Below are 24,194 nucleotides of genomic sequence, written 5' to 3'. Positions count from 1 at the left end.
GGTTGATAATTGTTGCTTTGCAGTGTGTGTTTGAACTTGGTTACTGAAACATGAAGTCAGTTATTTGCTTAGCTGCATGTGTTGTTATTATGAAGCTCAGGATCCATACTTGCCACTGTTTTATCAGGACACAGTAGGAGGGAGCTTTTTTGAAAAAGTGTTTAGAAATTGAACAAGCAAAGGATGGGAATGTTAAAAAAAAATAAAAATCAGAGAAGTGGTGCTATGAGTATCAAAATAGGTACACAGTAGTTTAATTAGGAGACTTAACCAGAAGCTCTTGGGATATGTGTTTCCATGATGAGTTTTCTGTTGCTTACAGTACCGTGGGTCTCTAGTTCTTGGCATATCCCTGTATGTTGCCACCCTTTACTATATGTTAGATCTGGACCTGAACCAGACTGCTCTACTCCAGCTTCATATTTTCCCAGGACTTCCGTACTTTTTATGTGGATGTGGGATTTTAGGAGAACAATCTTATGCACTTCAGTAAAAATTTCTACTAGATATTGTAAGGCCATGAATTCTGGGGACACCTCCAAACGTGGTAGTGCCCGCGGGCGCTAGTCTTTTAATCTGCACAACCAGTGGATGGTATGATTTAAGGCAGGGGGAAGATGTTACCTGTGTAGGAACAGATCTCGCTGGAGTGGCAGGATATAGCTGATAGACTTGTAATTATGAACATGAGAAACAGCCAGCAGCAAAGGGACTGGAACACTGGAATTCTTTGCAGTCTTCCTGACATTCAGATGCAAAGTGCAGGAATAAAACTGACAAAACTTCATAAAATGGAAGATAGAATTATTGAATAGTGCTTGATATGAGAAGAAGCTGACACAGATATTCCATTTTAAAGCAGACTTTGGCAATGAGAACTGGGCAACCAGTGGTGGCTTACCACTTAAAGAAACTGAAAGCCTGTATTGAAGAAACTTCTTATTGCTTTGTGTTTTTTCTTTGTGCCTCCAGCTCACATTCGCAATATAGAAGAGGCACACATCGGTGTTTAAGTTCCTAAAGGGCAATGTGTATGCCAAAATGTTGCCATGCTGATAAAAAAATGCAGGTTTTTATGGGACCTCTGTTAATGAAAAAGAGGTACTGTTTCCACAGGCTTAACCGTAATGCATCCCAAACAAGCCATCACTAGTTCGAGGTTAACGGTGAATCTAATGAAGTTTGAGGGAAGGTCTGAAGAAGAAATGTCTTGATATTTAAGTCAGAGGAGCTGGCTGTAAAACTGTATGTATATGCTGGCTAATCATTTTTGAAGTACACTTGTCTGATTTAGTTCAGTGCCAGATGGGTAGGCTATTACATATCAGATTTTTCAGGAGAGCAGGCTGATGGGTCTGTGTGTGAGCTCCAGCACATGCTGCAACTCACGGATCAGCAACAATGCAGAAGGTGAGCAAGGGCAAAGGGCCCTGGAAGATCAATGCATTGTATTTGTCATACTTGGTTTTATACTGCCAAAGTGCCAAGTCAACTTGAGGGAGAACAAGTTTTTTTGTCTTGTAGTAAGAAAACAAGTCTGGGACCATTTTATACATACAAATACTCACACTGTGTCCATTTTAAATAGAAATTTAAGGGCACAGAAGCACAGGCTTATAGGAGCTGAACTTGAAGTATCACTGTTGAAATAGATTTTATCTTCAAGTCTTCTAAGAAACTGTAGTTTGGAATACTTCTCCCTTAGTGCTTTGTTGCAGATAACCCTTCAAAATTTAAGTGTATTCCATGTCTCAGTGCTGATCCGGACACCTCTGGTACATCAGCAACTGTCACAGACTTATTATATAATTAACATCTGTTCATATTAATATTCTCCATATTATTTACAAGTGATAGTCAACTGTCCCTATCGCAGCTTGTCACATAGTTGAAATGGAAGAAATAATACAGGGAAATCTGGTACATGACTGGCTTGCTGATAACCTTTGTAATATTCTGCCAATACCTTTTGGACTTCAGTGCAATAACTAGGATAAACAGAGATAGAGCTGAGGTGACAATGGGGCTGGCAGTCCACGGAGCAGTAATTGCTGGTTTGAAATGCTTGGGCCTTCAATACTGAAAATATAGTTCCAAAAATAAACAAGATTTTGCAGAGCAACATTTTCCATATTAACTTTGGTGTGGCTTCTCTTTGTAATACATGGCACCTCTTGGACCTATTAGGATTAGAAAACCTTTGTGCCATGAAAACATGGTGAGCTTGTCCCTGCCTTGAAAGGCTTTCAATCAAGATAGACACAACAGATAAAGGGTAGAGGAATGATTATTATTATACTCATTTATAGATGGGACTCTGTTAATTGCAACATAGAGCTCATAACATCTAAGCAAATTATTTAATTTTTTAATTTTTATTTTTAATTATATTCTGGTTATACATTGGCTTTGAATGTTTACTTAGAAAAGCAGATACTATGTGAGGTTTGTGTTCAGACAATATCTAATTATCCACTGTGAATGTATCTGAAATGTTCTTTTCAAACATCTCTTGTTATGAGTCCGTGCTTGCCCCCAGGTCAGGTATTTTAAAGAAGCTGGATGACATTTGATATAAGGCAAATTGTTTATTAGCAACAGAAGAGAGAGAATAGGTATTCTTACCTCTTAGTTACTTATAAGGTGATTGCAATTGTATCCTGAAGGATTCTGCTTTATATAGACTACCAGGTTTTTAATTGCAGAGACAAACATGCATTGTACAAAATACAATTAAATAGGTTTCAGATAGATCAGGGCCTGTTCTTATCTTAATGCTTTACATGACAAATGACATAAAAACGTTTAAGAAAATAGTTATATAGATTTTTGAGCTATCTTGAGAAATTGCAGCTATGTTGCATTTGCTCAATACTAGCTTCAAAGGCATTCATTGATCAACTTTCATAGGTAAATCCTGTGATATGGAGCAGTATCAATGCAAAGGTAGGAAATATACAGTCAAATAACAGTTTTTCTGATGGAAATGTAACACCTTCATAAAGCAGGGGCACGTGGAACAGGGACTAGCTACAGGCGGTTCCCCAGGCTTCAGTTCACTGAGTGGAGGTAATGTCAGTGGGTGGGCAACTCCCAGGTCAAATCTGGAATCTGTTTTGCTGAGTAGGCAGTGCCCTTTGGTGGAGGTCAATGGGATGATTTGTATATGCATATGAAAGCCAAATTTAGCTCTTTGTGTGTTTTCTGAAGCCAAGCAAATTGTTGGGGGTTTTTTGTTTTGGTTTGGTTTTGGTTTTTTTTTAATGAAGTATTGTTGGTTTAGGTTGGTGGCTAGAGTTACCTGCTAAAAATATGAGTTTTCTGAGAAGTTATTTTAGTAATGAAAGTGTTTGGAGGAGATTTGGAAAGAAATGGTGTTTGAAATGGGGAAAGTGAGTGAGTTTCCTTGCTGAAATGTTTTCTTGGCAAAATAACGAAAAATATTCCTTGGTAAAATATATTAAATTGTTGGAACTAAAAGGAAGAGTTTCTGCTGAAGCTTTTCAGTGGGAGATAAATCCCAGTGAATTCCCTACCCAGAAGATGTTTTAGAAATATGTTAGTGATTGAAATACCTGTTTTGTCATTTTCTGAATGAACTCTGGTGGATTTCTGTTTTGAAGTCATTGGTTGTTTCAAAAGCCAGACTATGTTTATTAGACAGGAATGTTGTCAAATTCAAACTGCAATATTAAATATTTTTCGTGTATGATTAAGTTGTGATCAGCAGGGAGGAGTGGGAGGACTGGGGAATTTTTTCTTTAGCTGAGTAAAGGATGGGAAACATTTTCCAGCGCTAGGTGTTTTCTGAGGATCTGAATGCTGTATCCTGTCTGATTTTAAGCAGAGCAGGGAGATGCTTCTGGTCCTTCTCTGACTAACCTCTTCTATCAGGTGAGAGCATAATTTACATTCTTGACAGTGCTGTCATTCAGATGAGAGCATAGATCTGAGTGAAACTCTAGACTACCAAAGGTTATTTGATGTCAATGTTTATGTGACAGATTGGCAAGCTCTCAAAGTGTCCTAGAGTTCCAGAAAGTGTCTTAAACCATGTTGTGTCACCATATAAATGTTTCTAGCTCAACTAAAACTTGCAGATCAGCTGTCTGGTTTGCAATTGAGCTGGTGCTGAAAGAGTGAGTGGCACTCACTGCTCCATGTGGACTTAAAAAGTGTCACAGGGAGAGAGCATTTTCTTGTCGTGTAATATCCTTATGTAGCCCAGTCCTGAAAGACACATTAATATACAGAGATGTCTGTCTTGCTCCCCTACCCATATAAAAGAGACAAAATTCCAGGTCACTTTCAAATTCATATTGGCCTGCCCAGAGCTGGTGACTGATACCCATTTTCTCCTTTTCTACAGTCACAGCACAATCCAAATGTGCCATCTTTATCTACTTCCAAAACCACCCCTCAGTGCACACTCCTGTAAGGCCTCCAGTGATGTGCAACAGGTTGCTGTGGCTTTGGCATTTCACTGGCACAGAAGTCTGCTGAGTATGACCACAGAACTGGCAACTTGGTGTTGTTTTGAGCTTCACGGTGTGCCTCTTGGAGGCACAGCATATTCTTTGATCCCAGTACAATGTCATACCATAGCAGCATAGGTCTTTGAAAACAACTTTCTCAAAATATAAATGCATGGAACAAGGAATAGATAGGATGGATTAATTGTATGTAACTCTTGTTTTATTGCCAATTAACATAAATATTTAATAGCTGATTTGGTATTGGCTTAAAAAAAAAAAAAAAAAACCAAAACCACAAAACAACCCACCACCAAAACCCAAAACCAAAAAACCAACCAACAAAACAACAAAAAACCCAAACCAAACAAAACCAACAAACAAACAAAAGACACCCAAAAAAACCCCCATGAAAACGTGTGGAAACCCGCACCTTTTCCAGCTCAGGTCAGCTCTCCTCCCAGCTGGTTGCTGCCTGTGGCAGCGTGGGCTGGCTGGAACCGGCTGTGTCCGGTTTGGGGCAGCCCCAGCCTCTTCCCACAGGGGTCTCCTCTGCAGCCCCCTCGCTACCACGGCCTGGCCATTTGCACCCAATGCTCCCAATGTTTGCTGTTTTAAGAGTTTCCTAGAGCTGGGCGGTATCTGTCTGGCAGTGGGGGTAAGGAGACCACATCGCTGGATGCAGAAGTTCAGCAAGGATCGAGGTTCTGCCATGACAGGTGAAGCGCAGGGCAGAGCCCGGCCTCACAGCACGTGGGAGAGGCGACACAGTGCACAGAAGGCGGGAAGAGTATGAATTTTGGTGGTGGCAGTTGATTTTCTTTCAAGCATTTTTTTTTTTTTCTAAGGGGTTTTTAATTTTGTCTTCAGGAGAAGAGTAGGTCAACAGGGTGGTAAAAGAAAGAACAAAGAAAATAGAGAAGAAAAGGGTGGAGGAAAAACTGTAGAAACTCAGGAGGAAATAGCAGGCATAGTAATGTTGAAAGGAAGAATGCGCTGTAACACAATAAATATGTGGCAGCTTTTGATGACTTTGTGGTTCACTGATACCAGCTTGGTTTAAAAAAAAAACAAAACACCACCAAGACCCACAAAAACAGTGAACCAAGCAGTCCGATGAAACCTATTTTGTTTAAATATCATCATCCCTTTGCAGTACTTGAGTCCTGAGTGTGATACTCTTACGCAACTGAATACAGATGAGGGAAACATAGAGATGAGTAGTCTAGTTTGAATTCTCAATTGTGAGAGATGAAATACCTGGGTTATGGGCAAAATGTATCTTTGATTAAAACAGCTCTTAATGTTGATAGTATACTTGATGAAATTAGGTTTCAATCTAATGCTATCCCTTTAAATTCATCCTGAAGGAGGAAGGAGCTTTTAGCGCATGACTATAAAGTCAAGCTTTTCAGTGATACCAGAAAATTTCAAAGCAATGCCCTAAGACTCTTCAGAAAGGAGTGAGAACTTGATAGATTTTTTTTTTCTCTATCACTCATTCTTGAGACCTTGCCATCACTCATCTTAAATCAAAAATCAAAGCAGTAGCTCCCTCATTCTGGAAGGAATCAGCAGCTAAGGCTGAAAGTGTTTGTAAGTTGGTGAGTGGTAAGGTCTGTTTACCTTTCTGTTCAAATAATGCTGAAATGATTGCTTTTTTAGACTGTATGTTTTAAACTTCAAATATTTTTGCTAGTTGCATCAAAATAGTAAGAAACAAATCACTTTTGACAGCCTATTCTGAAATAATGATGCGTGTCACAAACTGTAAGTAAAACATTTGTCAGAATGATGCGATATCTTTACAAAGAGGTGTGCGTGCTGTTAAACCACTTACACCCGATCTGCAAGGGGGGATGGCCAGTCTGAAACCCACTGTTAGTTCTTTTGATGGCTTTCAGTGGAAACATTTCTGGTTGCTGAGGTCCTGAACTCTTGGCCATCTGTGCATAAGTGAACTGAAAATGGTCTAGATTTTGCTTTCTGATCACCAGAAGGAATGGTTTCAGGCAGGGTTCACAGAAAGGCTGGTGGGAGTTGTCCCCTGACTGGATGTTTGATGGAAAATCTTCACTTAGCTTGTTATGCACTAGAGGTCTGTTCGTTTAGATTTGAGATTCCTCCTCAGCTGCCTAACATGGGTTCTGATGAACTGGGAGACTTAATTGGTACAAAGTCAGCAGGGAGAAAGAAGAAGCATATGGTGTGTGGGTTCTACGAAATGTATCTCCTACACTTCCAAACATTTAAGCATGTTCTTAACTCTAAGCACTTGAGCCCGGTTGGAGTCAGCATGGTTGCTCATGCTGTCAGTGTTTGCAGGACAGGGAACAGTCCTGGTTTTCTTCTGGTTGGTTTTGTTTTGGTTTTTTAAATTATTTTATGTTGCTCCAAAATATATAGTGAGCCGGATTTGCTTCTATAAGCGCATGAAGGTATCTATTCTTGCATGAATAGGGCCTACTGCTTCTCTAAGGTGGGCATGGAATATTTAACCCAGCAGTCTGTAAGCATCACCTTGGAGAGAGAGAGCTTTCAAATCCCTGAATTGTGCTAGTTTCAAGTAAGTGGAGGAAAGTGGGGCATCTCTCTGATGCATTTGAATCGCATGGGGCAATCATATGCATTTGATTTCAGTGTCAACAATGCAGACTGTGCCTCTGCAGCGTTGAGTCAGTAAGAGTACATACCCTCTCTGCTGTGTGCGAGCGCTGTGACAAGCAAAGGAGTCTCAGAGGGTATGCCTGCTCTGAGAAATACAGCACATTTAAAGACACATGCCACCTCCAGAAAAGGCTGTACGCCCCTTTAGCAGTGCCGCAGACCAGCTCTGCTCGTGGACAGTGGAGATCACGTTACTCTAAGTGTTGTACCATGCCTTTGCTCATCACCAGGCTGCAGCCTGGATGCAGGGTGGGACACTGACCTGGAACCAGCTTCTCCCAATGGCACTAGCTCGGTTAGAGCCAAGTGTGTGGTACTTGCCTGATGCTGTTTCCATCACTTTTGTGCATGTGTGGATGCATCATTCCATCACATGTGCATCTGTGGTCTCTTCTGTGGAATTTTATTTTATGTTATTTTTCATTCTTAGTTTTTATCCTAGAAAGTTTTGGGTGCAGTGGCACACCTGGCAGCTGGATTTCCAGAACTTTCTGAAGGACTAAGTTAATCTCACCAAGTAATGGTGCAGCACACTTGTATTCCACTTTAAGTATGCAGTGACTGTACTTACTACCCAACGGACCTCTGGTCAAGCTCTTCATTGGAAAGTGATCTCAAAAAAGCTCAAATCTCTTACATCCAAATGAGACAGAGTCTAACACCACCCGTTCAAAGCCTATAGTCTCTTTAATCATAAGAGTTTCTCCTGGCTCTGAGGAAACACAGGTTAACAAAACTCCTGCTGTTATCTTCTCTGGTCACATAGCTTCCTTAACATGGTTTCCTAAAGCAAAACAAGCATGGTGGGAGTTTCAAGGAGATGGTGGTTAGTGCAGAACTCTAGCTAACAGCCAGTTAGACTTCCTTAATAACCTTCATTTAGACCTCTAGTTATTTCTTGCTGTGCCAGCCAAACTCAGTGTTTCTCCAAAGAAAAAGCAATTGATCGTGTGAATGTACATTTAGGGTTTGCACCTGAATCAGCAGTCACACTTTTGTGCAACAACCATTGATGAAACTGTACCTACTGTAAGTATTTATTATTATTATTACTACTACTACTTTAATACCTTTCTTCATTTGCTCCTGAGTCCTGCTTCTCCAGTGAGAAGTTGAGAGAATTTGTTGTACACAACCTAGGTGTTGTCACCGTCTCTCAGGAGGGTACAGTGACAGAAACCTCTTTTGTCACAGGACATGACATATGCTACTGTACTCACATGAGCCAAGTTAAAGCGTGTAGCTCAATCCTCAGGGTTGAATCTGCCCTTGCAGCATTCAAGTGCTGTTCACTGTATTACGCAGCAGTAAAATCAGTTATAGAAGCTGTTGCCAAGTCCCAAATAAGACTTTTGCCTGAAAGTGCCCTGTTAAATGTGTCTATAGTCTAATGACTATGAAACGGTTCCTGGAAAACAGCTGTGGCAGTTTATGCTGTTACTGTCCTCCCTCTGTTTGCTGCTGTCCCACTGTGGGACTCTGATATCCTTTGTTGGTCCCTGTAGCTGCATCTCTCATTTCATTTTCAGAAATGGCTGAGACATTTCAACAGAAGCTTTCCAGAGAGTATCTGCCCGAGTGGTGAAAAATTGCAGCCCAAGGGTTGAAAGTATAGCAATGCTGTAAAGCAATTGAAAACAGCATCTTGCGTAGGAAGTACAGGGGAAATACAACAATGGGTATCATTGTCATATGATAAATGTGGCCATGTATGTTGTTGAGTATGTAAGTTGTGCTGTCTCTCAGCTTAAGTATTTGTGCAGACTGCATAGGCTAAGTTGACTATAATCTAAAAAATTTGTAAGACCTAGCAGACAAACAAAATGCATGGAAAATATGTTGGACTGTAATTGGATCTGCCCTGAAGCAGATCAGACGTGCATTCCAGACAGGTGTTTGCCCTAGCCATTAGAAGCATTGTAAAACTAATGTAAAAAGCAGTGTATTTGCTGTAGTATCTCTCCTGTTACCACAGCACAGCTTGTGCTTTCAGAAAAATGCACAGCACAGTATGAAGTCAGCTTTTAAGTACATTTATTTACTCAACGATGATTAGGAAAACCGGGTGTATTGTTCTTTTCTGGCTTCTTTTGTTTTGTTTTGTTTGAGCGCATTTTATGGCAAGAACAGTTAGAAGCAGGAGGTTAGGAAACCAAGATTTTTTGGACTTTGTCCCTGCTTACTGAACTCTCTATCAGGTGCCTCTGTTCATCTTGCTTAACTGGAGCAGTAAAATTTACCCGGGGCTTGCTGAATTGGGGCAACAGATCTGTGATACTTCTCTGGAACAGGGAGCGTGTTTCTCCTGCATTGGCTCTGAGGGATGTGGAGCACTGGAAGGGGACATTTGCTATCTATAGGTGAGTTTCTCCCAGTGCTCTGTGTGGTATGGCCGTTGGCACTCAGGAAGCTCATATGTTAAAGAACAAGCCTTCAGAAGGAGTATCTTTTCCCCTCTGCCAGATATTTAAATCTGATATAAGGACATAATAAATATTGCTTCAAATGCTAATTCTCTTGTAAGATGAAGTCTTCAGCAACAAGGAGACAAGGTTATGAAGCACTGCATTAGAAGGTGCTGGGATCCACCACGCAGTACAGGACTTAGTGACACAACCCATTCACATGTTTCAGAGCATCTGTAAGCAGCTGAGGGAAGGTCACTTGACTAATTCTGATGTTAGGATTTCCTTTAGAGCATGGGTTTAGGCTCGGCACGGTTATGGATCAGCTCTGTTCCAGGACCCCAAGGGTCCTCAGGAGTTGCCTGTATGCCATCTCTAGCATCTCAGGAACAGTCTGGCCAGGGATGCTTGACCACGTACTGAACTGGTGTACTAATTAATGGAGGACGTGTGCTGGAAGAGAGTGATGTCCTGGACCACTCTGGGTGGAGAGTAAGTGTTCAACATGGATGTAAGTATGGCATTGTTTTACTGCTAGTGGCACATGCACCTTGTTGACTCCACTGGTTTACAAACTAACTGGTGAGAGAAACAAAACCAGTATTAAAATATGCTCTACATAGACCAGCATACTGGCTAATATTTATGTTCAGTTGACAGTTGTAATTGATAGCAGTTACACATCAAAGTAGGAAAGGAGGAAGTTAAATATTATCTTATAAGACATGCTGTAGGTGTTACGCAGAGCACTGTGGAAACCCTGTCTTCTTGCAGTCTTGAAAATTGTTTTTTTCTTCCTCTTCCCAGAAGGCCAAAATGAAAATCTTGGCTTTGGTTGAATTTTGAGTTACTTTTCAGAAACAGCAGTCAAATGAAAGACATTTCAAACATGACTGCAGAGCATGGATAGATCAGGAAACAGTGCTAGCTGGGATTTTCAAAGCCATCTAAGGAATGAAGGTGACTTAAGTGACCTGTGAGAAGTGAGTGGTTAGTTCCCTTTGTCATCTGTGTTGACAAGTGCTTTTAGCCTAGATGTAACTACGCGTGGTATCGTTACAGGGACAGCCAGCTCTCGTGACCTAAACAAGCTCTACCTGTATAAGCATGTTTTGGCAGTCTAACAGCGGGTGCTCTGTGGGCTTCTGGCTTCTTGCTGTGGGTTAGCAATTGCGTCTCCTCAGACCCCTATTGACACAGCTGTGTTGACAGGAACCAGAGTCGTAGGTCTGGTGATGGCTCACTGGGACCTACAAATTCACCCTTCTTGGATATGCTGTTGTGCTACTAAATGCACGTGACGGATGGATCAGTGTAAAGCATTAAAATAACATTTATGTCATTGTTTAATATAATTGTTTAATCTACGGTTGTTTATATAAATCACAGGAGCTGAACTTAATGCAGGAATAATTCAACCACATTCAAAAGGGGCAGAAGAAAGGAATGATCAACATGATGTGATTTCTTTATATAAAATAGCATATCTGAGAAGTATAATATTGAGTTCAACATGGAAGGCTCAACTGAAGTCACCTGCTATTCTCCCTGTGACAAGGCTGGGGGGACACAACAATGACCCTGCCAAGCTACCTGTGGGATTAGCTGCCTTCTGCACAAGGTTTTTGTTTACCAGCCTTCCCCTTGGATATGTTAACGCTGTAAGCACTGCTGTGAATAGAATATACATGCACAGCCTTGGTTTTAAGTAACTCATTTGAGATCTTGTCATACCCTAGCCTCAGCTGGTCAGGGCTTACCATAGGCTGCAAAATAGATCTTAGAGGTAAGGGCAAGCTGAGCTCCTCAACAGCTACCTGTGTCTAGGCTGGCTGACTTATAACTGTCCTGCCTATGGCTGCCACACACTGCTGTGATAATTAATACCTGAGCAACAACAGTAGCATAAACAAACTCCAGGAAGAGATTTGGTTTGGCTGGGAAGTTGCTTGTGTGATAAGACTTCTTGCTTCTGCAGATAGATGAAGGAGGGTGCCTGATGTTCAACAGGAGCCTTTCAAAACTGTCACCACTCCTGTCATTTCTCAGATGATAGTGTGAGCACATGATGTTAGAAAGACTCGGACTCCTGGGGGAAAGATAAAATACTGTATCTTAACCATTTCTCTCCCCTCCTCCCCTATTTTATTTCAACCTTCAAAGGATTTTTTCAGGAGAGAAAGATAAAGCGATCTGGGGCTCAGTTCCCACTTCTGCTCTGTGCTTCCTATGTGATGGTAAATAGTAGGTTGTGATTTTCTGTACCTCAGTTTCTTCTCCATTAAATTAGAATAGGCACAGTTTTAAAATCATTCATGTAATTGTGCCAGTTGAGTATAGAGGCAAGATCTGCAGACATAAGGCTACCAGGAGATGCAGGAAATTGTAGAGGCCGATTTTGAAAGATACCAGTGTTAGACAGCCAAGTGTGTGGGTTTAGGTGCCTTACCTGATTAAATGTTTTAGAAAATTTAATTGGGAACCAGGCTGCAGAGTGCCTAAGTGCCATGGAGATTGTAGCTCTAGGGTCTTTTGTGTCCAAACAGATTTTAAAACGGGGACTCGTATTCCTTATTTGCTGAACAGATTTTTAAAATGCTACTAAGTCATAATGTTTTGTGTTGTTGTTGTTTGTCTGTTTTGTCTAATTAGGCTCTGGCAGAACAATTGCAATCTCTTTTACTTCATGTTTGTGCTGTGCCAGATAGACATAACCCTGAATTTAGTTCTCCTGTAGATGCTAGTTCAATAAAAATAACAATACTTTTACTAATGAGAATAACTATGTGAAGCCAAGATTCATGCTAAATTAGTATTCATTAGTGACTTAGATCTATAATGAAGGTTTCCCTGCTCTCTGCTGTGTGTCTCAATTCATTACAGAGCAGTCCATAATATTTTATTAACAACATTTTTATTTTTTTTCTGGAACCGTTGCCCAAAACTATTGGAAGAATATGTGCTTTCCTGTAGCATCAGAATGAGACAAATGACACTGCTTGCTTTTATTATTGTACAGAGGTGTCTTTCCTTTGGACTCAGATAGACTTGTAAATGGCAAGTAGCTGGAGACTAATGGAGCACATGCTTCAAAGCTTTCCATCTGGTCCCTTGGTGAGCAAAAAGAACATATTGTCTATGTTCTAATCAGTCCTCATTACAAAGAAAGTACTCCTGCTCCAAGTTCCAGGAGAAACTCTTACCTTTACTCAGAGAGGGAGAGCACAATAAGTACTATCCCCTTATGCATGTGCAGGAACAAAATGAATGGGGTAAAAAGAAAAAATGACTGATTTTGCATTCTGAAACTGGATAATGCATCTGTCAACACGTATTTATTCTGGTGGCCTTCAGTGACATTTTCTAGTGACAGTAGGAGAGAGGCTAAAATTATTTCAAGGAGACCCCATACATACTACTTGAGTGACAACTATATTAATTTGAATGTGAGCAAAACTACTTAAAATAAGGTTCCTTTTCTAATTTGTTACATTGGAATTTTCCTCAGTGCTCTTCCTTCAATCATCCCATCAAATAGCCCCTCTTTATTCATTTATTTATTTTATTTCTTCACATACATTTAGGAAGAAAAAGGAAGGAGATACTCCCCCCAATGGAGAGCATCTGCTCTTTTCTTATTGGGGGGAAAAAACCCTACAATTAGTGTCTTGTTCATCTTTTCGTTTTAACAAAAAAAGAGAGGGAAAGAAAGAGAGAGAACTATTATGCAAATACTCTGCAATTTGGTTTCAAATATTCTTTGTACTATGATGAGCAATTTCCTTTAATACAAACTCGGCATACTTGCCAGGACTTTTTTTTGCCTTAATATAGGGAAGGAAGGAAAAAAACCTACCAAACTTGTATGAGTTGGGGGATGCCAACTTTTTCTCATCTTTTTTTTCTTTCTTTCTTTGGCACTATTACAGCTGTTATTCTTTAAGTTGTCAGAAAGATGTCGTATAGATTTTTTGAGAAAGAAAGAGAACCAAAATAGCTTCACAAAGCCGCAGTTTCATCTCACTTTTCATTGTTCCATTGCCATGATGAAGTGGTCTTGAAATGGAGGACTCAGTAAATGAGAGAGAAAAGCTTTCTCCCTGCCTTTTTTGAATGCCAATTGCTTGTGATGGCAGCATTACCTCCAAGAACAGATGTGTAGGTTTTTTAAAAGGAGCTCCTGTGCTATTTGTCAGTGGTACGAACTTTGCAGCCCAATAATGTAGCCAAGATTAAGTTGTCGTGGTCCTTGGTATTGGACAACCTAGCTAGCTAGCTGAAAATCTCTGAAAACTTATAATCTGGATCAGATAAAGTATAGAAGAAGAAAGGAATATTATCTGCTCTTCATTGAGGGGGAAGCTGAAGCTTGGAAAAAACAAAATAACTCACCCAAGATCTATTGGTAGAGGATTTTGGAAGAATCAGGAGCTCAGCTAAGAGGCTTGGATTCAGAAAGCTACTGCTTTGTGTAGTGGTCTACTTGTGGCAACATCAGGAACAGGCAGGACTGCTGCTGTAGCTGGGCTGCTGCTATACCATCAGGACCACTAGTTTAGGCTATGGCTGTACAACAGTCATAGATGGTAGGATGGCCATATCCTAATGGAATAACAAATCTGCTGACTTGCAGTAGGACTTGTGAGCATCGGACGCATTTGAAAAGCCCACACTAAACCTGATTCTTAACCCTTTGCTGGTTGAACTTTGGGAAAGCTTCAGTCGACATATAAATCTTATATGTTTAAGCCTGTAAAATACTAAGCATAAAATCTCTGATCTAGGAAGGCATTTTAGCAGAGCTTAATCAAATATCTTTCCAAATGAGGCCTAGTTGGCCATCGAACTATTCATGAGTAGCATAGTTTGCTTGCATAGAAAAAAGCTAGTGCCCAATGGATTGACCACAAGTTGGGAAGATATATTCAAGAAACAAAATTAAGGGAAGTAAAACAAGGCCAATGAGACCTTTAAGTAAAGTCAAGGGTGTCACACATCTTTGCTTCTGTGGTTGTAATGGGGCCGGGAATATAGGGCAGTGCAGAATTTCTGATCTGAGCCTTCGCTGGATATGTTCAGATAGTCTGACTCATTGCTTGGGGCTCATTACATCAAGCATTCATTACATCAGAATGGATTCTGCCTAGGTGTGCCTAGCACTGGATAGACAACGGAGGAATTCATGGTACTTAGGTTACACCGATCCCCTTTAGATGCTCTATGAGAAATGGGAAATATATGCACAGAGTCTTTAAGCACACTGGAGTAATTGGGTCACTTTTGTTGTTACAGGAAGCTCTTATCATGGCCAGCATGGACCACCCGCACCTGGTGAGACTCCTGGGTGTCTGCTTGAGCCCGACCATTCAACTAGTCACTCAGCTGATGCCTCATGGCTGCCTGTTGGATTATGTTCATGAACATAAGGATAATATTGGCTCCCAGCTTCTGCTAAACTGGTGTGTCCAAATAGCTAAGGTATGTAGTTCATGCTGTTCTTTTCTTGTCATCTTCGTAACTGACTGAGAAACATGCCATGCAAAAAAAGGATACAAAAAATTGTTTGGGTTTGGTCTGGTTTTGTTTGGGGTTTTTTTTCAGGTCTTTTTTTGTTTTCAAGAAGGCTGGGTAGTTCTTGAAATGCACACTATTTTGGCTTCTTACAATATTACAGATTACTTGTTAATATGTAAACCAAAGTGTTTTTCTTGACTGCCTTTCCAACTCAGTGTTAATGGAAAGTCTTTCCAGAGGGTGGGTGGGGAAGTGGAAGTGGGGGAAGAAGACCCCTGTGTGACATCTGGGGCTGAGCACAGAATGTTATTTCAGTCTCTTCTGGTGTTCACTATTCATAGATACTGATTTAACCTGATTGTAGTTTTCAACCTTTCTGAATCTGCATTGCCAGTTAAATTCTGATATGCCACAACCGTCTACCCCCACACTGCCAAGAAGATAAATACTCACTTCACATCACTCCTTTGGGAACCACCGTGGTTCTGCTGTGTTTAAGACCTATCACAACAGCTGAGAGTGGAGGGGAATATTGCGCATCTCTGCAGAATGGGAAATCTCAAGGGCTGGATCCTGCTTTGCTTGCCATGGCGTAATGCTCTCTGCCTTGCTGTGCAGTTTTAGGAGCAAGGGTGAAGCCGTTATGGTTCAGATGCAGCCTATACTTCAGCTGAGGTGGAACAGAGTATAGGTCATAAACGCAACCCTAACGTAATTCTTGCACAATGTATACATATGTTTCTAGGTACGTTTAGGTGTTCAGTGCTGTACTAAGACCAAGTTATTGATAATGCGTTGCAAAGAGTAACAAGATCTGGGAGTTTAGGGGGCCGTAGTTCTTCTCTGTTTTAAAGGCTCTTGCAACCGGAGTTGTGTAAAATGATGTTACTATGAATGAGAATCCAGAACCCACTTTTTCTTTAGAGTTATTTAGAAGTTTTAGATCATTTTTGTGAAAATGCTTGTTATATACAGATGTGTGCCACAGACTGCCCTCTTACATTAAATCTGCAGCCTTAAGTGAATTTGCTACAACATCCATTAAGAAATCTTAATTCAAGTTGTAATGTTAATCTTTTAGCACTGGAGAGAAACCTGGAGATTCAGCAATTGTTTGCTGGACCGCACAGCAGCCATCAAGTAAATGTTTGCTTCTTTTAAAAACTTAAATACAAAATATTTTCTTGCAAAAGTAAGAAAATTGAGAAATTTGGCTAGTGCGGAGGAGTTTTTTCCAAGGAGAGGAGGACTTTGAGGTTCATCATTAAGAGGGACTGTTTTCTTTCCAGGATCAGATCTGTTGTCGAACCTGCCTGAAGCTGACAGTAGATGAAATTACTGTAGTGCTGGGTAGAGGGGTTGATCCATAGAAGGGGCAGGGGTAATCCCAAACCCACATTGTGACGTTGGACCATTTTGTAGATGTGTCGTTCTCTGTGATTCTGCTATGCTGTGGTGGTAAAGCAGCCGGAGTTGCACAGAATATTGGAACACACTGATGGGGATTGCCTGTATCTGGAGATTTGTTTTATTTAGGGCTGTTATCAAACCAAGGAAGGTGGGGGAGAAAATACATAATCCTGTTTGAGTCCTTTCTCTCAACACAGCCTCCTTCCCATCTGTTCTCTACTCTCTTGATTGATAGTGGCCATTATTATTTATTACAAAACATTTACACAGTGGCATACGTGAAAAGATAATCCACCTTTATTTTCACTTTGTGCATGCATATGGCCATTGACTCATTGGACTAATAGCTGCACTTGCTTTATGTGGGCAGCTGATTTAGTGAAGCAAATAACCTGATCCATAGCAGAGGCTTACAGAGCTGACATATCTGTGGGAGGCTCTGTGGAAGGCAGGTCATAGTTTTCCCATGGTGATTCTTATCAAAGTGAAATAGGTTCTAAGCTGATTTCCATTGTGAATGGTTTCAGCATAAAGTGGGGATTGGATTTAGATACACTCATTTGAAAATCATTGCCCGCCAGTTTTCTTGATCACCATGTGATGTGGGAGGAGAAGATGAGGTATTACAGATATTTGAGTTCTGAGATGGTGCGTAACCAAGCGGTGCAAAGAAGTGAGATCATACACGTAATATTAACTGATGAAGTGTCAGGAAGAGAAAGGAAGATTCTTTGTAACAAAAGGTGGCCTATTATTGATGGGAAGTTTAGTGAAGTTTAGTTAGTTTATTGAAGTTTAATTAAATTCATCTTCTACTGCATCACAATAATCTTGAGGTTAATTTTGCCTTGGCCTCACGTTACAGCATGAAGCTCGTCTGCTTGACTACCCACAAAGGGGACAGCAGCCAGTGACTGTTTTCTTGAAAAAGTGCAGGACTTGGTACATATGGGTGACCTGTTAACTCTGGGCCATCACAGTTTGTCCGGATTATTTTCTCCTCGCTTTCTTCATGTGTCTTTTTCCCCTCTCTTATTTTTACTACAGTGGTTGGTACTGCGCATGGAGAGAATCAGTATGCATCTGACAGGGAGTTCTGCATTTTGATACTTATGTGTGCTTGTCAGTGGTATTTAGTAGGGGATGGTTGTTAGAGTTGAGAAGGTCACCAACAGGTACCGACTGCATACCATGCCAGTATGGTGCAATCCTATTGTGGAAGTAGATGCCAGAGAGTTAAAATGTAGCTTTAACTCCTTATTTCCTTCTTGTCTTTGGAGACCTTGAATGACAGCTGTGTGTTGAAAATCTTCCCTGTCAGGTTGCTTCTATGCATAAAGATACATATCTTAATTGTTATATAGGAGGCTCTCAGTGAAGAGAGGAAAGTGGTAGAGTCATATGAGGCTGTGCACACCGCATGATGTGTAAGAGTAATGCAGATGTTGCACAGAATTTTCTGCATTGCATTGTGCTTTCTGATGGGATACAGGAACGCATATACCCTTGCTATCTCTCAGACTGTAATGTAGATTGGTGTTGGGGGGCGTACACAAGAAAATGTTTGAGATCACCAGACAAGGAGTCCCCTTATCCCAAAAAGTGGAATAAAACGCTCTAGCAACAGGGGGGTAGTAATACTTGTTTTCCACTCATCTGTCACGTTTAACGGTGACTAGGAATCAGTCTGCAGCCTGCAAATTGGAAAGATTCAATTTGCCTACAAACAGGCTGGTCTCCAGAGGAATGAAGGCAGAAGGTGGTGATTGTATCAAGCACAAGTTTCCATTCGCTGTCGGAAAGGACTGTGTATCCCACATACCTCTATCCGCTGTGTTCACGTTTCAGGCTCTGCCATACAGCTTGAGAATGTCTTTCCACATCTTACTTTTCTAAACTTTTGGGAATGATTGGTTGTGTCTTTCTGAAAGCTACCAAAAATGTGATTAGCAATGTAATAAAAGGCAGAAATTATCAGTGACCTCCCAGTCCTATTCTCTGCTCCCTGAAGCAGCTTCTGGTATCTGTCTTTTATTAGATAGATCTTTCTACCTTCACATTCCCTCTTTTTAGGGAGAGAATTTTCCCCAGCTAGAGGAGGACTGAAGGAATTGGAACTGACTCGATTCCAAAGTTCAGACTGATTTTTGCGAATCGTTTAAAATCAAGTTGCTGCTGCAATACAGTTCCTCCCTACTGCACTTTTCTCCATCTGCCAATGTGCAGGCATTTATTTATCGAAGTCATAGCTTCAGAGTTCACTTGTTCTGCCAGGCTGTTCATTAACATATGTCTCTACTTCTGTACCATTAGATGCAAAAACTAGTTAGGTGCTATGCGGGGTTGCCAACTTGCATATGGCTCTGGAGATCATTTCTGAAGGTTGATGACAGGGCAGTTATTAAGTATTATCTACTGCCAATTTAAAAAAAAAAAGTTTGGATGCTTTTTCTTTTTGCTTATACAGATTGTGTTGAATTTATTCTGACTTATATCATTGTAGGGTAATTGTGTTCTCTTCTTCAGAAGCTTTAGCTTCTTATTTTATGGATGAAAGTTATAAAAATAGAGTAGCCCCCAAGTGTTCTGCATAAAACATGGTTGTTAGCAGCTGTGTCTAAGGGGGTTCTTTCCTTCTGCTATGCAGATACACAAGGCATCTCCTTGTGTCCCACTTCTACGTGTAGTGTCTCACTTAGGGACTGAACGTTTAACCTTTCAACTCAGTTCAGGTCAGCAATTTTATGTGGAGTTTGGTGTCCAGTAAAGCAGTGAATTATGCTCACGTATCAAGATATTTCCTAGAGTGGGAGCAAGAGTGACAAGCTTGGTGGCCTTAGGGTATGGAAGGATGGAGTAATGCTTCATGGATGTCCATAGTCTTGGCTACTTGAGAAACAGATTGAGAATCAAATTCTAGGCATGAACCTAGAAGTGAATCCTCAGTAGGTGAATTATGTCCTTGTCAGCCAGTGCATGACAGATGCATGTAAATCAGGAATACCCATCTACTGTTTTACTGTTTTTCGTGGTACAATTATGGTTTCATTCTACTGCTCTTGATATGCATTACTTCACCAATTTTGCTGAGCAGTGTTTGAAAGCAGAGGAACTTTTCTTCCCTGAAGAAGACGAGGCAGAGCAAGACTGAGAACAGAAGCAATCTTCCTAAAACAAAGCAGCTTGCTTACGATCACCTAGCCTGTGGACGAGAGCTCAGCTCTCCCGAGTCTTCACTGGTGCCCCATTTTTTTCTGCCCTGTATCCCCCAGGGGCTGCCAGACCTGTTTTTTTTGTGTTCTGAACTACAGTAACTCATTCACAATCCCTCAGAATACTAACGAGGTAAAGCAGAAGTAGGTTGATACAGTGGAATGTCATGGAAGGAAAATCAAGTACGTCAGGGGATTACTTTTTATACCTTTTTCAATATAAAAAATTTCTCAAATTACCTTAACTAAAGCCCTGCACAGCATCAGCAATCCAGATATGCAGGAAAACAACATTTGAAAACACTCTAGGAAAGAAAAAGAGAACTTGGGGATCGAATTTTAATGAAATAGATGCATATCTTCAAGTCTGCTGAGTATTATTCCAGCACACTTGCAGTCATTGCTCTCTCTAAGGATTCCCTGCCAGCAGTGCAGATCTGCAACTGGGAGTCTCCAGGAGCCATCAAGCCAAAAGCGCTTGGAAATGCTCCTTACAACTTCTTTCTGCTGCCCTGCTATCTCTCCCTTTTAGCTGGTTCACGTCACAGGGCTCAGTGCCCTCTGCAGTTCTCTTGGCAAAAAGGAGGACCTGTTCACTGCCTGCTCCTGAAGCCTCTCTCCATGCCAGGCTTTTTAGAAAAGTGTATTTTATTACTGCCCAGGGCAGTGCTTCTCAACTGGATGTAAATTCACAGACTATGTGAAATTCAAAGGATCTATGTTGATTTATGCAACTGAGAAGCTGACCCAGAAGCTGGTACAGTGCTCACCTCAGATCCTAAATGAAATGAGTTTCAGCCTGCGCTCCTCATGTATGGAGTGAGGGAGGCTCGGAGCAGGGAGGGCCAGAGGCAAGTGAGGTCCCCATGGCTGCACTGTGAGGTGAGGAGCCTTTCTTCTCCATCAAGACTTGATGGATTAGGAATGACTTGTTAGAGACAGCTTTTGTTATTCTGCTACAGATGAGATGAGAGAGAAGCTATGTAAAGTGAGAGGAAACGGGGATGACTGGACAGGTTTGGAAGAGGTGGAGGATGGTGGCTGTGGTTCAAGGTCTTTCTTTTTCATTAAAGAAGCCTACCCTACAGCTCAGTGACTGTTCCATCATGGAGTGAACAAAGGAGCTTAATGACAGTCATCTATCAGCTGTCCACATTTTAAGCTTCAAGATGTCTATATTCCCAGAGCTCCTTGCCTTGACAAGGCTAATTGTATAATTATAATGCTATACCAACCCCTCCTGACGTGCTCACACTGGCAAGGACCAGGGCTAAGGGCTGTGATAATTATCACTGCAAGCAAATGCATTAGCATAAATGTAGTTTACTAATGGGGCTGCTCTATTAGGAAGTGCAGTGTATAGAGGAGTAGGATCTAAACCAAGGACTATGAAATTAAAGCCATATTGAAACAAGGCTTTAATTGTGTGGAGAAGCAAAATCAAAATAGGTGAGGGAAGTATCATTTTACTCCTGAATCACTGTGCAGTTTTCTTATTCCTATTCATCATGACTGTCTTTCTCACTCTGCTGGAAAGCTTGGATATCCACAAATGGCAGACTGAAATGAAGGACCCTTTCTCTGATGTTGCTGGAAAGCTCTCACTGAAAGAGGGTATGCCATCAAGTCTCAGGAGGGAAATAACCCCCCCTTGCCCATACCCAGGGAAGTTTTTGTTGCCCTTCTGGGCAGCTCCCTGGTTTGCAAAGTTCCATATGAACTTGAGAAGGCCTTGCAACAAAATTCAGGTGGATCTTGCAGTATTTTGCATCCTAGCTTTTAAGTGGTGGAAGAGGACAGATTTCTTTCTTGCTGTGGTTAACTGGAGTGTCTTTGGCTTTTATGAGACACTGAAGAAGTTTCTTTTGATCCTCTCAGATATTAAGATTTTTTTGTCCATCCAAGGCACAGCAGGAAATAAATGTTAGGACTTTGGTCATTGTGTCTTATCTGCCATGCTCAGATGGGTGTGGGTACACTGAGTGCAGCTATTGCTAGTATGCTGAGACATAGGATCAGGGCCTGGTGACTCTTCCCTTGACTGTTAGTTGCTGTGACTGGAAATAATTTTCCAAATAAATCAGGGAATTGGATCCTATTAAAAATAATTACAGCATCTCTGCGCTTTGTGTGTTTCTTTGGCGGGCACAGTATTCCACGTTTTCCTACATAGTTATGTACCTATTTATGGAGACTTCCATGCAGTTTCCCACCCCCCCGCTTTCTTCACCAGTCATTTAATCTGGAGTATTATGAAATGGTTTAGTAACTTCTTTATCTTTTCTACTAAACTTAGTTGTCCACAGGAGAAGTTTCCTGTGAAAAGCATTAAAATGAACACACAATAAAATTCATCAACTTAAATGTTGAGCAAGTTTTTTTCCTTTCATTTCTTTCTTTCTCCTTCCATCTCAGACTGACTGTCCACTCACCAAATTCACACTCTTTCTTTCTCTGTAATTTTGTCCTTTGCTTTCTTTACTTCTGTCTTTCCCCTACTTTTACGGTGTTTTGGTCAACCTCTGTTGCACGTTGCTCTTTCTTCAGTGTTACCATTTCTCCTTCATTCTCATCCTCTGGCTGCTTGGCTCCCTCTAGCTGGTACCTGTTCAGTGCTCTGAAAGAGCAGAGGAGCATCGTGCCTGCCACACACCAGAGTTTCATGTTTTGTCTCATTTCAGGGTCTGGCAAGGACCTCAATTTCCTTGTTTCTCTCATAATAATGCATTTGGTTTTGAGGGTTGTAATACCAGCTAACTGATAACTGCATGAACCCCATGTGCTGTTCTAGTTTGTGGAGGAGGGATATTTGAATCTGGAAGATTGCATCAGAACCACAGGAACAAAAATGAAAGATTGGGTTTATATGAAAATTATAGAGATACCTTTCTTCCAGCTTTGTGCTCTGACCTCTGATTGTCTAAGGCTCTTCTGCATGCTATAACAACCTCAGTATGATAGTAATTGAGTTGTTTATGGTATTTTTTGTGTGTGTGTATATTTGGTTATTAACTCTAGAGCTGGGTGGAATGACTCAGCCTTTGAAGGTGACTATCTCTCTCCACTCACTACACTGTCTAGAAGACAACCTTGTAGCTTTCTGACAGCTTAATTTACAGGGGGATAAATGCAAAGGGTGCGGGTGATGACAGGGATGCACAAGGGAATCTGGGACAAAGCAGGTACTGGAGGACTAAGCTAAGGTCAAAACTACTAACACAAATGTGGTTGGATTTCTTTTCTGCACAGTATGGTACATATTCTGTACTGTACTCTTCTGTACTGTGTAAGGTCCTGTGAGCAGGGATGTTAACTTGCTTTCAGCTTGTCAGTGACCAAGAGAGGTTTATAATGGGTAGTAATCATTCTTTCTCCAGTTTTAGTCTGACTCCTCCTGGATTATCTAGACTTTCTCTTCCTTTCCCCCCAAAAAATCCCAAAACCGGTTCCATGGTTCATGGTTGTTAGAAAAAAAAAAAACAGGCAGATTTTTCAGCCATTTACAAATCACATCGGCCTTTGCAAAGGCACAGAAATGAGCAATTTATTGCACAGAGATAGACAATTTATTGTTTTGTTAAACGAAAGGTGCACTTAGCACTGACGTTTATAGGGTCTCTGATATTGGGGACCTGACGGCCACAGGCTACAAAAGCCCCAAAGGCTGGCTTTGCCTGAACATACTGGCATTCTCATCAAGTACACCAAGCTGCGCTGGGGGGCGAAAAAAAACAAACGACCATTAGATTTTTCCTAGCAGTCCCCAACAGACTGGCTTGGGAAAGCATTATTGAAAACCACTCCTAAATCAAATTCAGGATATTATAGGAGCACCTACTAGGGTCTGTCAGGATTTCCATTATAAGCCCATATTTTTCAGTTTTATAACTCGACCATAAAATTCCGCTCTGGACTTGGCATAAAATGTCTCTGCCCAAAGCTTTTTTTTATTGTTATTCAAGTAATACATGTATTTGGCTGTTTTTAAGTTGCTAGAGTTCAGAAACAAAAGCTGGATATTTTTATTTACATATATATATGTGCATAAATTAAAATGCTTTTTTCCCTAGTGAGTGCCTGCCTTTCAACATTTTATTTTATAACGTAACTTATCCTGCTCAGATAAGTATAAAAAATGGATGGCCAAGGCATTGATGTTTAGAGTTAGGACCCCCCACGTTTTTGCAGAGTACCACAGTATGCACGTGCCCCACAAAAACCTGCTCCTAAACCCATATAAGAGTCTTCAGGAAACTCTACAAGGCCATTTGCAAAAAGTTCTGGGCCTCTAAAGGCGTGCCCAGATTTGAACAGAGTTTAACTTTCACAGTTAGCTACCTCTCCAAGTTCTCCTGTGCAATCCAATGTTCAGGCACAAATCCAGTAGCCTTTTGTACAAGAAAAAAGAACTGGCCTGTTGGAAGGGAGATGCTCGGCAGAAGCTGTTCCAGATAAGGACCACGGTCCATAAGTGTGAGATCAAACCTTGCAGATATCTATTAGCAGGAGAGCTA

The 24,194-nt window shown here is 41.0% G+C and overlaps 1 protein-coding gene across 6 annotated transcripts in view; it reads left to right on the top strand.

The window, feature by feature from the left end:
* The window catches only part of ERBB4 (erb-b2 receptor tyrosine kinase 4), a 629,144-nt gene that overhangs the window by 516,520 nt on the left and 88,430 nt on the right, over positions 1-24,194 (top strand). For all 6 annotated transcript variants that reach the window (XM_054830343.1, XM_054830340.1, XM_054830339.1 and 3 more), the window contains exon 20: positions 14,837-15,022. In XM_054830343.1, the coding sequence (XP_054686318.1) occupies positions 14,837-15,022 (186 nt within the window). The remainder of the gene's footprint in view (positions 1-14,836; positions 15,023-24,194) is intronic.

Source organism: Grus americana, chromosome 6, assembly GCF_028858705.1.
Source record: "Grus americana isolate bGruAme1 chromosome 6, bGruAme1.mat, whole genome shotgun sequence".
Classification (NCBI taxonomy): Eukaryota; Metazoa; Chordata; class Aves; order Gruiformes; family Gruidae; genus Grus; species Grus americana.
The sequence above is the reverse complement of the archived record's forward strand: the minus strand, read 5'-3'. Positions and strand labels throughout refer to the sequence as shown.